A 17,319-nucleotide genomic window follows, 5' to 3' on the forward strand; every position below is an offset into this window, starting at 1 on the left:
TTAATTGGTGTATACACATATTTAGTAAGATGAACTGTACATAGAAAAGTGGCTAATGTGGTAGCTAATGGTATGAAGTTGATCACCTTCACTCTCTCTACTGGATGAAAATAAACAATAGGCTAATGATTTATTCAGAGGTGGTACCATAAAAGGAAAAGGTATATAAGGTAGTTGGTTGGTTTAATAGAAACACTAAACTGTGTCCATACAGCTACATATGCAGTGTGAGGGGAATGTTTAAATGGGAAGACGTATCATAGGTATGTACGACAAATGCATTAACGTGGGAAGGCGTGTATGTGGTAGCCATTTACACTATGTAAGATGACTTATATTGCTATCGTCAAATTACTTTTAGTAATTCGGCCACTTTCATATAAAAATCAGCTCAGAAATTGTGTTATTTCAAGCACAGGTATTTTCGAAATTGAGCTCACCCTTCTGAACTTGCTGAGAGGTCAGTCACTGTATACAATAAGTAGTCATTCAAGCTGAGAATTCATTTATGGCTTTTTCATAATTGTGTTCTTATAACATGGCGTAACAATTGTGCTCTTCTCTTGTGGCTTTTTGTTCTTAGCCGATGGCGCGTGTGTCTGGTGTTGGCAGTAGGTGGCATCCTTATGGCAACATTAGGACAGTTCCCTGTGCAAACAACATTTTCATTATGTGTAAAATTGCCTCATAATAACAAATAATAATTTTAAAAAAAGCTCCTGTATGCACTGTTAGATCTCGTAAAATGTCAAAGCTGTCTCAGAAATGTCCATATTGAGAGTCCAGATGGTTTAAATGAGATGCTTCAACGTTAATTATGGATAAAGCAAGATTTCCCTGTTTTAAAACCTCCATGCAGTCCAGTGTAAGGCTGGATAAATCCAAGACTATGTTGTTAAGATTTGTCCAATCAAGTTTTTTTCCGAGCTGTCCCACTTATTATCAGCAATCACTTTAAGGGTGTGAAGTCAGGCAGAGTTGGGACAGAGTGAGCCAGTGGGGACCTGAGTGTTACTGGTGACTACATCCCATGAGATGGCTCAGCCTCCTGTGAGAGCTGTGTCAGAGCATGGAGGGAGTCTATGAGGGGGTGGTTGCTTAATAAGGAGAACCAGTGAGTGATGAAGAATAAGGAGCTTTATCCCTCCTCCTCAGTGTCACTGTGCTAGCTCGTCACTGGTGGTTGGTCTGAACCTTCCTTCAGACTCTTTACTCCATCCCGAGACTTTTTCCTCCTCTTGTTACCTAGAAACAGAGGAGAAAGTCAGGCCATCACTGGTTAAAACACCTGTCATAACCTGTAGCTGCATCAGTTTTATTCACTTTCCTGTGATTCTTTTTAAAACTACCTCACATTTGCTGTTAATTGAAGTAGCGTTAGTCGCACTAAGCAGCACAGCTACTGCCCCAAAGAATACATTAAAGCAAATGAGTCATATTCTCTCTGAACAGTTGCATCTGCAGAATCTGCTCTGCTGAAGAGGAGTAGGTTGCAGCGAAGGCCACGACACATCACCTGTTGCTAAGATACACCTGGCACATGGGCACATGTGACGACAGTGTGCAACCCTGTCTCCTAAAAACTACGTTCCCCCAGAACTAATACACATTCCCAATTACGTTTGATCAGAAACGTATCTCCTCACTGATTATGTTCGTGTTTGACGTATTACACATACGTTGATTATACACGTATAGGTTGATTAAACACGTATGAACACGTATTAAACACGAAAAATAGTATTTTGAAAACCGGATGTTGGGTCCCGTGACTCCTTCCGCCCGTTTGAATATTTTTCACGGAAGATTCTGCACTTGATGTGACCACAGAGATCCGAGTGTCTGCTGATGATCGCAGTGGTTTACTGCACTAGATGGAGTTTATCACACACTTTGGGCTGCATTCACAAACAACCCGACTCAGAGAAGACCGGAGCCGGCGCGAAGGAGGCTGTTACCGACGGCCTGACGGCGACGCCAAGCGTCTGAAGACCGAGCCCCGGTGCAAGCAGTCTGAAGACTGGCCTAACAATGGCGGGCAAGCGGTCTTCGCCTCCCGGTGCGGCCGACTCTCGGGCTCCCGGTGCGGCCGACTCTCGGGCTCCCGGTGCGTCCGGCGCCCGGACCAGCCGGCTCTCACTGGTGACTGGCCGGCTGTCACTGGCCTCACCCCGCCCCTCTTTTCTTTTTTTCTCAGCAGAGTTTAAAAAATAAAATATGCTTTAATAAAGCAAGAAAACAATTACACAAACACACAATTATAAACGTATGTGTAATACGTCAAACACGAACATAATCAGGGAGGAGATACGTTTCTAATCAAACGTTATTGGGAATGCGTATTAGTTCTGGGGGAACGTAATTTTTAGGAGACAGGGTTGCGGTGTGTGGGGGTGTGCTGCTGCATCTGTGTTTGTGACAAATTGCTCACTCAATTTACTCAACAGCTTCTTCCCAATGTTCTCCTCCGAGCTGGACAGAGACAGAGAGCTGATGAAGGGAGAGGTGGAGGGCTGAGACTCTGTAGGCACGTCTGAGAGAGAAAGTTTAGGAGACAAAAGAGTTAGACAGCGGCGATACAGCAGCGTAGACGGAGGGAAATAACCCCCAGATCTATATGCTGATATGTACTGTAAACAGCCGACAAGATTTAAATACTTTATTATTAGCAAAACTGACTCGAGCTAAATGGGATTGCAAGCAGGAATCAACAAACATCTCCTGATGGGGAATACTGTGCTCATACTTCTGTAATATAACCCTTGAAATATGACACTAACATTTAGTGTAACAGTAGAAAAGAGTCATAAGCTCAGCAATGTGACAGTGAGTTACACAGCACTATGCAAAGTTTATATTATTATAATTTCAGCTGACATTAGCCGCCATAATCTAACAAGTAAAGCGGTAGCAGAAACATTCTTGAGTATATCAAATTGAATGAAGGTTCATCGCACCTTGATTAAACTAAGGAATCATTCGTTCGTTATTTCTTCTTTAAATGTTTCATCATTCTTTGCCTTACACTCAGCACTGACATGCGCGTTTACCCAGATTTACCACCATTGTTTTTTAAATGTTTTAAATGTGGAATTTCCAGATATTGTGTGCATTTGCAGAGGGACATAGATATTGAACAAAATTCCCTTTTAAGAACTGAACTGAGACACGGTCCTATGGGATTCGTGGGCCTTTTCTCCAGTCAGGATGCGTGGAGCAGCACTCACCATTCTCTCCATAACTTTCCGGCCGGTCCTCATGGATGTAGGGGATCTCATCCATGCGGAGGAACACCGTATCATTCGGACTCCTCTGCCCATCAGATTTACTGCCTGTGAAGAGGGAGTGAGACCAATCAGCCTGAAACCAACTGCTAGCCACACAACAGCAGCTGGTTTGTGGCTCTGCCTGTAGAGGGAAGTAATGAACCTTCTATTTTTCAAGCAAAGGGTTTTTGAGGGCCTGTTTAATTTAATATGACAGTGGATGAACTTTAGTATGAGGTTTAAATTCCAACTAAAGATGAGCTACAAGCGGCTGAGATTTAATTGGTGAAATCTGTTGTGTTGTGATTGAACATAAAACCTGGCAGTAAAGGTATAATGCTACTCTTTTATTGACAACCAGCAGAACCATCTGTCCAGTAATTTTTCTTAATGACACCCACACACACAAACTGGGTGGCGTGTTGCACACAGCGTAAGACAGCTGGTATGTGGGAATCCTTTAAGCCTTGAAATCAGTACAGATTGGATGATGCCATGTTTGCACCAGTCTTGTGAGTCACTCTGGGTGTTTAAATTAGAGGAGTCATTCTTTACTGATTTAATAAATCTAAAGAAAATAAATTAAACTTGCTTTTCGGACATTGTCCTGGGTGAAGCATCAACAATCTCCCCTTATTTTCATTTGTTTTTGTCATTGAATTATGTTAGTTGGATTGTATGAATGTTTTTCCTTCATGTTTATCATGTCAGCTGGTTTTTGGCCCTGAACCCACACAGCACTTCAATCAGTGTGTGTCATCCTTTGAGCATCCTCTTTCTTCCTCTTTAAAAGAAGTATTACCTCTCCAGTGAATCATGAAATTCATATTGAGTCTCATGGAGCTAGAGCATCATTCACTTATCAGGGCTTTAGTGTTGCTCTTATCAGAGAAAATAACCGAGCAGGAGAAATGTTAAAATAAACGGATGTATTTCAGAGGAAATGGAGGACAAATTGTATCACTTTTACTCTATATATGGTCTTATCACGCCAGTTATCTGTGCATTAAGGCTGTAAATAGCTGATATGTGTGTCAACCTTCATGCTAACGCCAAAATGTTTCCTTCAGAATTATATTATCGTGTGAAAAAACCTCTGAAACAGCATCTAGATTCTAGACCTTAAATGATCTGCATTGGAATCTACAGTGAGCAAATTATCTCAGAGTCAGTGGCTCATCGAGGATTAAAGCTAAATTAATAATGAAGTAAGTAATAAACTAATTCAAATAAAAGGACGGATTATTAAATTTGTAACTAATTAATTTCCGATGGATTAATTGACTAATCATTATAGCACTCACCATTGTAGCATAATTACACTTTGCACAGTCTTCTACCTCGCCATACACTACTTACGGACAATACGGTTTCTTTCATTGAGCTGGGAGGTGTTGCGAAGGCCACCGTGGGGATGGAGATGTGCAAGGCGTGCCAGCCCCAGACGAGTGTGTGTGTGTGTGAGCGGGAGGGCAATGCTGTGTGAGCGGGCCTCTGGGACCCCAGGCCTCCCTTTAGTATCAGGATCCACCGGGTCTGGTGTCTGAGGGGAGCTGTCCATCCGGGTGGCCATGAGGGCGTTCTGGTAGTGGATCCTGGTGATCTGCAGGGACAGAAAGCAGGCTGTGGACAGGATGAAACATGGACTGCATTGGGGAGAAGAGGTGAAGTGACAGGCCACATCCATCATTTAAGGCTAAAATATTCATGGTTGAAATGGAGCTCAATTATCCCCATGATTAAAGGAGAGAGGGTGCATGGAGGGCAAAGCGAGAGACTGTGTTCAGTGAGAACCAAAGATTAGAACATATCAAAGGCAAATGCTGCAGCAGAGGAAGAGTTGGGGAATTTTTAAGATTAAATGGAGGGAGTTTAAAAATCCCTTTGCCTGCTTCTACTCCCAATGTTCTTCCCTTTCACATGTGCAGGAAATTATACATTTATTTGAGATTATAAACAGCAGTTGCTGATTTTTTCATACGATTCAGTGTTGTGTGTGAGCACTCGTGTGTGTAACCTTAATGATCTGCAGGTCTGTGAGCTGTCGGACGGAGTAGTCTGGTAAGTAGACCCCTCCTCCTGCAGTGAGCTGTCCCACGCTGCCGCCACTCAGGAGTGAATCTGATTGGTTCAGACCGCTGCCTCTGGAACTATACCTCGGACCTGAACAGATCAGAAGAAGAAAACATACTTTTAGCTGTGTATTTCTTACATACATTATCGCTATTGGGTCAAAAACGGTCCAATTATTTAACGCACACAAATCTATCAAAATACTCAAATAATATCTGTTCCATTTTTTATGTTGAGCATTGTGAGGTAAAATATATGTGTTTGGCTTTGCCCTATTTATTGTGCACTAATGCAAATTAAATTATACGTTAACTTTAGTTGCGCTCACTACAGTTCTGTCATTGTCATTTTCAAATTTTTGTGAAATCTATGAAAATGTATGTTATCGTATTTTTCTTCTCCAGTTCTCTTCATTCATTTTAATGGACTTGAATTGTGCAAATCTTCACTTACTGGCCTGGCTAAGCAGTTAACGTTGACACGACTTGCTCCTTTTATTTAGAAAAGAAAGTAATATTGTACAGTTCCTTGACATATAACTACTTTTCAGATATATTAATAAATTGTATCTGTTTGGTGCCATACCTTAAGAGATGTTGTAGTGTTTTACTTACTTTTAATTTAAGCTATATAAGAGAGCAGGTCAGCAATTATGGATCTCCAATGACTATACTTTTAAAAGATGATTGATGGCGTGAGACATAGAAGTACTTTGTGTGCATTTTGTTGTGCCCGGCTTTTCCATTGACCTATATTCTGCATGGTTATGAGCATTTGAGCACTGCATGGCTAAATGTTGGAGAGCAATGACAGCAGAAAGAGAGAGAGAGCGACAGAGAGAGAGAGAGAGCGAGGGAGGGAGGGAGAGAGAGAGAAAGAGAGAGACAGAGAGAGAGAGAGAGAGAGAGAGAGAGAGAGAGAGAACAGAAATAAAGTCAGTAAAAAAGCAGCTCTTAAGAGCTAAAGAGTACATTTGTGATTCTGTAATGTCCAAAGAAGAGATTTTCAAATATTTATTAACGCCTCCCATTTGTTTTAGCTCACCCAGAGATGTTATCACCACAAGAAACAGAGAGAGACAGAGAGAGAGAGAGAGAGAGACAGAGAGAGAAAGAGAGAGAGAGAGAGAGAGAGAGAGAGAGAGAGAGAGAGAGAGAGAGAGAGAGAGAGAGAGATGCTTTCTGCTTGCGCTGCGTCTTAGATGGATTTCATATAATCCTGTGCAGGTCATGTCCTTCCACTGGGAAATTCTCTGAAATCACTTCTTTTAATTACTTACTTCCCACGGCTGCGGCTGCTTTTGCAGGCTGACACTAGACCGACGCTGGGTGGGATTTAGACCAGCACTGCATCATTTACGATTATTATTGCTGACCTGTCCCTGATGACATCACCCTCAACATCAGCGTCATTGTGATATGGATCAATATTGCTTCATGTGCTCTTACTTACCAATAGGCAAGGGCATGATGAGTGCTGGCATGCCATAATAGGAAAACGCTCCATTTTCAAAGCGAAGAGCCTCCTTTCCTATCTCTACCTCCACCCGTCCCTGCAACGCCAAAAACATCCATTTACAAACATTAGCCATATGCAAATATATGGAGCCTCCCACACAGTAAACATGCAGCAAAACAATTCATCTGCAACGTCTGCCACTTGTGTTACTGTCTGGTTTACAAAGCATCAGAAGGGAGATTTACCTGCAGAACAAGGACAAAGTAGTCCACAGGTTTGTTTCTCTGAAAGAGGTAGTGTTGAGGAGCGTGTTTGTTCTTGGGATTGAACTTGAGATCCTGCACAATGCTGGGATGTTTGATGAGACGCAGCAAGATCTTCTCTGACAGTTGGCACTGCCTAAAAGGCTCCACCTCTACAAGATAAATGCATATACACACACACACACACACACAAATGCAAAATTACACATGTCCTGGTTTTATACTGCAATATACTCTGCATGCTTAAACACACATACGATGCTACCTGTTGCCAAGAAGCGGTGTGTTGCGAGTAGCAACTGGGGCGAGATTTTCACCTTCAGCTCATTTTCTGCCAGTTTGAAGATAGAGAAATCCTGCTGTTTCCTCTCGTGGTTGGACACACGCCTTTTGTTCCTATTATCAGCTATGAACACACAGATCGCAAAATCATAAAAGTGCACGGAAGCCAGTGCTAATTTCATATTTAATTTATGCTCTGGTACGCTTTTACTGACTATTAGTTTGCCTTAGGTACAGTCGCCTATTCTCGGTAGCACTAGAAGTAAGTAGAAGCTACTTTGAGGTGTCACTGAGCTCATTAGTTGATGCTAACCTAACAAACACTACAGATGTAGTACATTTATCTCTAGCAGCAGATAGTGTGGGATTATCCACCTCTGATTGATCAATTGACTTATCCTCTACGGACACGAGGAGAATTAAATGAAATGCATCCCATTAAATACATCGTAGCTGCAGCAGGAACAGCTGGTGCTATAAATGTCTGAAGTGCAAAGTCTGGAGAGATTAACTCCCCTCTGCTATATATATACACATAATTATGCACATACAGACACACACAAACCTGTGTTTATGATCACCCACGCAAGTGCACCAATGACTGCATGTAATTAAAATTGTAGCACACTCAGAAATGTTATGTCCATGGCTTATGGGATTGTTTCTGGAAGTTACTTTAGACCAGATTAAATATGAAATGACGGGCGTTTGGCATTTGACTTCCTTTCTGTGGAGAGCCTTTCCAGCCAATTAAAGATGAGCGGATTATGGTGATTATCTGTGAAACTGGGCCATTAATTTCCATTATTTAATTAAGCAACAGAGGAGAGAGCGTGGGATCAATAGTTTAATGAGAAAACAGGAGAGGAGATAGTGGAAAGGAGAATCTATTGTTCTATAAACTGCTAAACTGCTACTTGTAACAGCCCTAAATATGAATATATACTGTATTTGTTGTTGGATTGAGTGTTTCACAGTGATGTTGTGCACCACAGAGACGAACAAACTCTATCAGCTGCTGTGACAAACTGAGAGAAAATCTATTCAGTGTGGCAACTGGAAATATAATCAAATTGATTCACAGCTAATGCAACAGTGACTTTGGAAACTCAGTGTTTCATAATCAGCGTGTTTATGCATCATACGTACTAAACAGGTCTGTCTCATCCACAATCTCCGACTTGATGATCTCTTCTATGACGTCCTCCAGTGTGACGATGCCCATCACTTCATAGAAGGGGTCTCCGTCACCTTCACTGTTCACCCGCTGCACCACAGCCAGGTGGGATTTGCCTGCGTTCATCCCAAAAGAAAAAGGCTGAGTTAAAAGGTTTTCACAATGTGAGTTCATGCTAAAAACCTGTCCGTGCAATTGGGTGGAGAGGCAACGTCACCGGATAAAAATAACACGAGTCAACAGCCTCCAACTGGATCTGTGCAGAGATGAAAATCAGCATTAATACACCAGCTGGAGCAGAGAGGCAATAAACACAGAACTGACTGAGAGCTTGAATATGACATCATTCCAATGTCAGGATGGCCCTTGTGTGTTTGTTTTGTTTGTGTGACTGTGTGCGTGTGTGTGTGTGACTGTGAGACTCAGACGAGAAGAAAGTGGGCATTGGGGGATTAGCCTGGAGACACTTTGACAGTTTGGAAGACATGGGCCCTTACGTAAACACCGGGATTATGCAATCAGTCTGGGGATGCCTGCATCTGCTGACGAAACTGCCCATGCTGCTGCATGCACCTCTGTGAACACACACGCATACGCACTTTACACATCCATGAGCAGACCCAGCGCCCCCTTTCAGTAAGCGTTAGGCTGAACATGGCATGCCTGCTAGATACAATGACACAGGTCGCCAGCAGCCAGAGTCACTAAAGCAATTGTGACAAGAAGTTAGAGTTGCCGCCGCAGTCGAACATCACCGGGAAAGCAGAACAAACTACCCTGAACACATTAGCATTTTCAAAATATATAAATTATACATTTCTTCGCACTGTTTTTTTTTACGTCAATTAAGTTATATAACCAAAAGTATGACGTCGGCAGAACACTGATTTCAAGACTTTGACTTTACTTGAACAAAATCAGTGGCTCGTATGAGATGGGCCGATTTAGGGGATCACTGCCAGGGGATAAAATGGATCAAATACTTTAATCCACTGCAACTAGACAAAAAAAGAAGCTGATTGCCTGACATGCAGCCATCTCCAAACAGGAAACCGTGTGAGATTGGCTGATATGACGAGGTCAGCTTGTCTGAATGGCTCAGGTGAGTCAGAGAGTCAGATTTGCCATCAGCTGGTGATGTGCCCAGGCACTGCATTACATCATTCATATGTTACATAATACTCTTGCAGACCGACACACACACTTACCAGACTCACACACACTCACACACACACATGCCGGAGGCGAAACTGGATCTACCGTGGATGTCCTTTTTGAAAACGTTTCTGCTCCGCCAGTTTCTCAGCCTCCTTCATACGATGTGTTGTTTTAGATCGTAATGCATAATATGTTTGCATATGATCTTGCATTATGTGTATGTTTGATGTCTACAAACATTGCAGCCATACTATACAATATGAGGAAATGATTAATTGTTTTTCTCTCCTTGTTTTACACACATGTGCCCACACGACAACGTATGCATACATTTAGCTTATTAAAACCATAATGGCTGCCTTCTGTAATTGGTTGATTGTTAACTGCAAGTTGTATTTTGTGTATTGTTAATTCTACTAAATTATTTCTTTAGTAGGTTTGTATAATATATTACTCAAGTACAGCACATTTCAGGGAAACATATTGTACATTTTACTCCACTACATATGTATGAAGAAGTTCAAAATGATCTAAACCTTAACCAACTACTTAAATTAAATCATCACTTAGATGCTAATGCCCTGATAAATATGACTGTATAGTACACCACACTAATGTAATACTGCCAGAAGCCATTCTGCATCACTTTGTACATGTAGTGTATAGTAATTGTAACATTTAGATTGTAATACTTTTACTTGTAATGGAGTGTTTTTAATACGTTGTGTTACTACTTTCAATTAAGAAAATGCCATCGTTATTCTATGTTATGTATTATTATAATAAAACATTTTTTGTCTAGTTTGAGGAAATATGTAACCTGTATACACTAAAAATAAAATTATTGAAAGAAAGGAATATCTCACCCCTAATGAATTGAAATATTTACAGTGAATTGTGTGTTGCTTTTGATGCCATGAAAGATTACATGCATCATTTATAGCAACGTGTTTTTCACTGAACAGCATGCTGGCAGTTCTATCGCCCTTATATTTCATAACTGGTGACAGTTCCTTCCTTTTCTCCAACACAGACCTCCCCTAGCCCACCACCCTTCCCAGTGAGACGTCCCCACAGCTCCCAGTGAGGCTTCCTGCAGAAGGAGCCTCTAATCCATGTGAGCAGAAGGTGAGAGGGGAAGGGAAAGGTCACAGCTGAATTTTTAATAGTTGCTCTGCAGGTTTGGATGGCGACGACCCGCAGAGTGAAAGAAGCTTCAAAGTCACCGCGGGCTCACAATTAGGTGCACACGCACAATCGAAAGGTGACCTTTTCACCTAACCTTCTCTATAAATATCCCACGATAAGGAAACACGCTGGGTCAGACTGGCCCATGGATCACAAGTGTCAGACCAAAGCTATCCTTCATAATCCTGAACAAAATAAAGCTGTAGACCTCATGACCTGTAAGTGGCAATCTAATTTATAACCCTGCCAAGGTCTTCACAGTGTCCCCTTTCACATTCTAATCAGAACAACTGCTGCCTCTGACCGACATATTGAGCTCTCTCTGTCAATAAAACAGGTTTACATCCTAATCCCCCCAACATAAGCCAATGTCAATGAAATCCTTACATAACAGTCGCTCCAGTAGCCTCTCGTATGTCTCCATTTTAGCGTGTAACACCGGCAGGGGACTAGTTTGAGCTGTTTGCAGCTCAGAATCATATTCAATGTTATCATCCCGACTGAATGGATTCCCTGGGGAGAAGCAACACACTTTATTTCTGTGTTGAACGGATGCTATCTATCACTGCATGTGTATTAGTGCTGTAATACTGTGAATGCACTTATCAGCAAAGATGCTTATCAGACAAAAGACGTGTGAGTCAGAGAGAGATTCAAGAGAGAGTCATTCCAGTGAGGGTAAAAGCCTGCACTCTTGCTAAATTCCTTTTTGACATTACATGAAAGTGCAGATCCGATAACTGGTGCACATAATATAAAAAAGGGGAAACAAGCAGTGGTGAAGGGGGCATACAAAGTTCACCATGTTGTTGTCATGGGAAAACGACTGACCTTGGTAGCCTCTAACTGATCCTTGGTAGCCTCTAACTTCTGAACCAGACTCACTGTGTGACACTGTATCAGATTTCACATATGGCTCCCACTGCTCTTGAGTTCAAAGGGCTTTACTGGCAGCCCCACTGTGAGCCAATGGACTGATGACATTGACTTCTGCACTGAACACTTTAAAGTCATTTCAAAAAATATATAACTCCTGGTGGCAGGAGGTGACTTTGAGATTGTTCCAAGACATACACATGGCGCCTCACACACTCAACAATGACTTCATACTCATAAGTTGTAAAAACAAAAGACCCACCTCCCTCCTGCAGAGCACTTCTGAGACCTGACCTCTGATATGATTTAAAGTGGAGTTACCTCTCTTAAATTCCTCCAGCATCACATCCAGCTTGGTGTCACTGAACACGCAGTGCATGGGATGCTTGTAAAACTGAGTAATTGTTTTTAGGGGAGTGCAATCATCAGGATCCACGAAGGCCAGGTCTTTGACCAACAAGATGTCCACGATGTTGGACCTCTCATTCTCGTAGACCGGAATCCGAGTGAAACCGCTCTGCATCACGTCCGACATGGTGCAGAAATCCAGCGTGGCGTCCGAGGACACCATGTAGCAGTCGGACAGCGGGGTCAGCACGTCCTCTACGGTCTTGGTCCTCAGCTCTAGGGCTCCCTGGATGATGTTGAGCTCCTCTTTGACCAGGTCGTGGTACGGATCTGTGACGCGTAGCATGGCCACCAACTTCTCCCTGGTGTAGAAGCTGCTGATCTCTTGGTGTAGCAGCATGTCCAGAATCTTTGAGACTGGGTAGGCGATGGGGAAAAACACCAGCATCAGCAGGCGGGTCGCGCAGAGGGTCTTGGAGGCGATGGCGAGACTGTGCCTGGACGCCAGGGAGTGAGGTAAAATCTCGCCAATGAAGAATATCCCCAAAGTACAAGAGGCAGTTGAGAGAGCAGTCATTCCTAAAATTTGGCACATCCACACTACAAAGCATGTATTTGTAAGCACGTTGCCAAGCACCACGGTGCAAAGGATGTAGTTGCCATGTTTGCGCACCGACTCTATCTTCCGTGCGTATTTCTGCTCCTTCTCTGTGCCGCTGTTCTGCAGGACCCGCAGCTCCACGGGGTCCAGAGCCAGCATGCTTATGTTCAGCCCGCTGCAGAGCGCAGACAGTGCCAACAAGAGCACCGAAACACCTGCCTGGAGCCAAACATCTGCCTCTGGAGGTCTCTCTGCCACCGCCAACCAGAAGTCTTTGGTGCTGAAGTGATCCCATTTCACTCCATCAAACGCGCACATGGAGTAGTATTTGATCGCCTCGCCTCTGCGCAGGTCTTTCGCGAGCAGCTCCACCAAAACTGAGTTGTGACTTGAGGCAGATCTGAAAGAGCCCAGCAGCTCGATGTCGGAGCTGCGGGCATTCTCTTCTTCGCAGGGATTCCCCGTGGACCCGATCCGGCTCTCCGTGTCCCCGCTGTCCCCACCTGGTTCCTCGATAAACGCGATCCATGGAGCGGCGCCGGCTCTGCCGCTGATGTTCAGGCTGTTGGGATGCTCCGTCGCAGGAGATGCGGAGTAGTACACCCTCAGTATGAAGCGGGTCCCTTCGGTCGCCCGCAGTACCCCGTCCTGCACGGACAGCTCTCCGCTCTGGGTGTCCTCCGGCCGGACGCCGAGCAGTGCTGCTGTCGGGGCCGGCAGAGAGGAGATGGTGACGGTGAGAAAGAGAAGAGAAAGCTGGTGCGGATGCAGAATGCAGAAGAGAGCATCCGCAGCATCAGCAGCCATCATGCTGAATGAACTACTGAAGGACATGAGAACTGGGTCACGTGGTCTGCGGATGGGATAGATGGAGCAGCTGGGTGGCCATGTCCAAGCAGAAGAGGATGTGTACGAGAGAGAGAGAGAGAGAGAGAGAAAGAGAGAGAGAGAGAGAAAAGAGGAGCACCAGAGTCCTTAAATATGCATGGCAAATCGTGACGTAGGCCTGTCTTATTTGCTTTTTGCCACATTCTAAAATTAGAAGGCAGGAAATACCCAGTCATAAATGATTAATGTGATACACGTGATCAAACAACACTTGCAGCTAGAAACCCCGTAATAGGCTAGAATACATTTAAAGTGCAGATGTAAGCATTATGATGGGGAACAAATTCATGTAAATGCACGATTTAGAGGCTCACCAAAAGAACAATTGAGATCATATATCATCGAGTTTAAAGGAACACAATCGTCGAGCTTTTATTTGTGCGGCAATATTAGTTGGGAGCAGCAAATATTCCACAGCTAAAATGTGTGTTTTCTGTCTCCACTAGATGGCAGTATTATCATCTGTTTCTGAAAGTCTACTCTACCTAGTAGATATCAGGCTTGTTACACGGGATACTGTGTGTGGATTTATTTCTTTGTCATAAGATATCAATTATTGTTTCAAAATTGGCATCCCGTAATATATAGAATAATTGTCACAGTCCCAATACATTTTAGAAGGATACATTTGGATCCTGCAACTTTATAATCACATAACACTTGTATATACCATGAAATGTATACATAAAGACCGACCAATTAATGAAACTGCCACAGATGAAGTAGGCATGTTATTATTAAGAGCATGAAAAATGAATTCAGATTCATACAAATAGATTACCATTATTGTTAGTTATTGCACATTGATCAGCTGCTCTTGAACACATAATGATGGCCGCCTGTCAGATTTACGAGGAAGGAAACTGAAGGTGAGAATTGAGTCCTTCCCGGTCTTTAACACCACACGGCCTCTCTGCTCTCCATCAGCCACACATCCACAACATTTGGAGAAAAATACTTTGCACACAAGAAGAAAACAACGTGGCCACTTTAAACGTGTCTTGTCTGCACTTCTGCAACAACAGTATCAACCAATATAAATATCTCCGATTTACCGTCGGAATAAATGTTTTCTGTTTAAATTATCATACAATAAAAACTAGATCGTATGTTGTATGAAACATTAGTTATGTCGATATTTAAACTTTGTAGTTGGGAAAAACTTTATCTCACAACGAAAATGAACGAAATCGCTCATATATGCTCCACAGAACATTTGGGTTGAAAATATATCTTATTATGAACATATTAGAACTTGTAATCTTCTATATTGCCAGTTGATCAGTATTTGTGAGTTAAAACATTTCTCCAGCCACGATTCCAAAGTGAAAGCCTGCTATGTAAAAACATGGACTCTAGTTACAGTGGCCAAATTATGTAATATAATTACTTAAAATACGCGTAACGTAAAACCAAAGTATTATCAAATAACAGAATAAATACTAAATGTAATCAACACTGAAAACATGTGTTTTGCTAAGCAAAACGTTCTAACATGCAGATACAATAAGCAGATGGGCCCATGAACTCCAGAGCATTTAAACAAAATAAAGTTCTCAAAGTCCACCTTAAAACCTGTGATTTCAAAGAGCATCATTTTACTGGTTTGAAGAACTATTTTATGTTCAATCAAAGAGTTTTATTAAGAACAGTTAAAGTGTTGCCTAAACCTACAGCATATACGCTTAAAACTACTTTATCTCTCTATATTTCCTAATATTCCTTTCGGGGCAAGTGGGTGAAGGTTATAGTGTTGCTTTTATTTAGTTTTATCTGTCCGCAACTTCAAAAAAACTTTGATTTCAACAGTTCAACAGCCAAAAAGAAATATTGTGGTCATAAAAATGCTCTAAACATAACACACCATAATCGGATAAACATAAGTACTTTTTGAATATTTTGATGTTTTGTTAGGGTTCCGTTTATATTTATATTTTTATTAGAAAATCATCCTCAACACTTCCAGTGACGCACCAGATGTGTCATAGCAAAGTTATTCAGGAACTCCTATATAGATATATAAGTATTTAAAAAAAACGTAGTTAATTAAAACCACATGTCAACGATGTCTGAGGCAGAATGACACCGATCTGCTCTATGGAACTTTTCATAATGGCGGATACAGAGGACAGAATACTGCTGGATTCATGGTTTATGCCTTTTTGTCACAACAGTGTTTCACTATCTGGTACTCAGACAGTGACCCTAAACTGCACATTTGCCATTTCACGTTTAGTTGAAGAATTAACAGAACACTTTTTTAATGATGCGTCGTTAGAAAACACAGCCTGCTGGATTGGTTTAATGCACTTATTGTGAACTCTCGTGCGTAAAACTTAAAACTTTAACACCTTGGATAATTGTGCGGTTTATTGTATACATGAGGTGTTGTAGGCCGGGAGGAAAATATGATGTGCCTTACTCGGTACATTTTCTTCTTTCTCACGTAGTTTGCTGCTCATCTGTTAGACAGCAGTGACCTTAAACGACCACTTCTCGCAACACTGAGTGACCGCCCTGCAGAAATCACAATAGACGGCACTTTGTTTGGCGTGACTTCCTCACCAGTGCCCCCCAAAAAACATCTGGATCAGTCATATAAAGAGTTTATAGGAACTCCATGTGTAGAAACTTAAATCCCCAATTGGTTTTGAATGTTTTTGGAAAGGGGCCAAACTTAATTTTACCATCTCCAAATCTCATTGGATTGAAAAAAAAAAGTGCAATCAATCAGTTCAAGTCAAGTCAAACTTTATTAGTATTTAGCACATTCCAAAACAAGTTGAAGAACAAGTGCTGAACAGGCACAAAATACAAAGGAAGACAAAGCAAACATTAATAAAAAGAGAATCAATCAATTAACATAACGTGCACATAATAGTATTACAATAATAACACAACTGACGATTACGTCAAAAGTGTCAAGCTCAACAACGCAACGAGAAGAGGCATTTAAATGGTTTTGATGAATAGGTAAAGATTAGGAGCGGCCACTCTCGGTCGCCCCTGTTTGTGTGTAGTTCAGGGGACACCAGGAGCCTCGGAAAGGTCGACCTCAGTGCTCTGAGTATGAAGATGCAAGAGAAACCTTAGAACAAGTAATTCAATCTTTAAGTCAATCCTGAAACGGACAGGAAGCGACGAGGAGGGAGGCCGGGTCTCCTGAGTACTGGTGATATGTACTCCCGTTTTGTTTTCCCATCAGAAGACGAGCGGCTGCATAACTGCAGACAGTCAGTTGTTTGTCAAAACAATTTACGCACCACAGCAGGAACATGATATCATGTTGACAAGATTGTATTCTCTTTTTGAAGCGTAGATTCTTTTGTTCTCTCAAACTGTGTACATAGGACCGGAGAGCCGTGGCCGATACATTTTATGTTGGAACATTTTTATTCCCAATGTTCCATGTGAATTGTGAATTACGATGTAGTTTTTTAAATTGTGATACGATGACATAAGAATGTGATCACTTGGCTATTTGCATTTGAGTTTATGTCAATCTGAATTTAGCTGAGTTTAACCCCTGACGTGTCTTTTATTTTACAAAAAATCTTCTTTTTTGAGTATTGTACATTTTAATCTCAATCATGCTTTTCTTCAACTGAATAATACTATTTCCATAAATTGTAGATTCTTATCTTCACGCCTATAGTACTCATTGTTAAAGAGAGAAAAAAAAAAGCTATTTTATCATCAGCATCCTACTCAACACGTAAATATGCGCAGCGTATTGGTGAT

General features: G+C 42.0%; 1 protein-coding gene across 1 annotated transcript; it reads right to left on the bottom strand.

Annotated features, from left to right (window-relative positions):
* Nucleotides 1-1,165: 1,165 nt before the first annotated feature.
* Nucleotides 1,166-13,524, bottom strand: cnnm1 (cyclin and CBS domain divalent metal cation transport mediator 1; the record flags this gene model as incomplete). The annotated part of the gene is made up of 10 exons (XM_079230284.1): nucleotides 1,166-1,245; nucleotides 2,432-2,533; nucleotides 3,228-3,328; nucleotides 4,622-4,869; nucleotides 5,284-5,429; nucleotides 6,792-6,891; nucleotides 7,043-7,212; nucleotides 7,326-7,466; nucleotides 8,492-8,635; nucleotides 12,063-13,524. 10 exons carry the CDS (start codon nucleotides 13,522-13,524, stop codon nucleotides 1,166-1,168), a joined length of 2,694 nt encoding a protein of 897 aa, XP_079086410.1.
* Nucleotides 13,525-17,319: the final 3,795 nt, after the last annotated feature.

Source organism: Taurulus bubalis, assembly GCF_910589615.1.
Source record: "Taurulus bubalis genome assembly, chromosome: 14".
NCBI lineage: Eukaryota > Metazoa > Chordata > Actinopteri > Perciformes > Cottidae > Taurulus > Taurulus bubalis.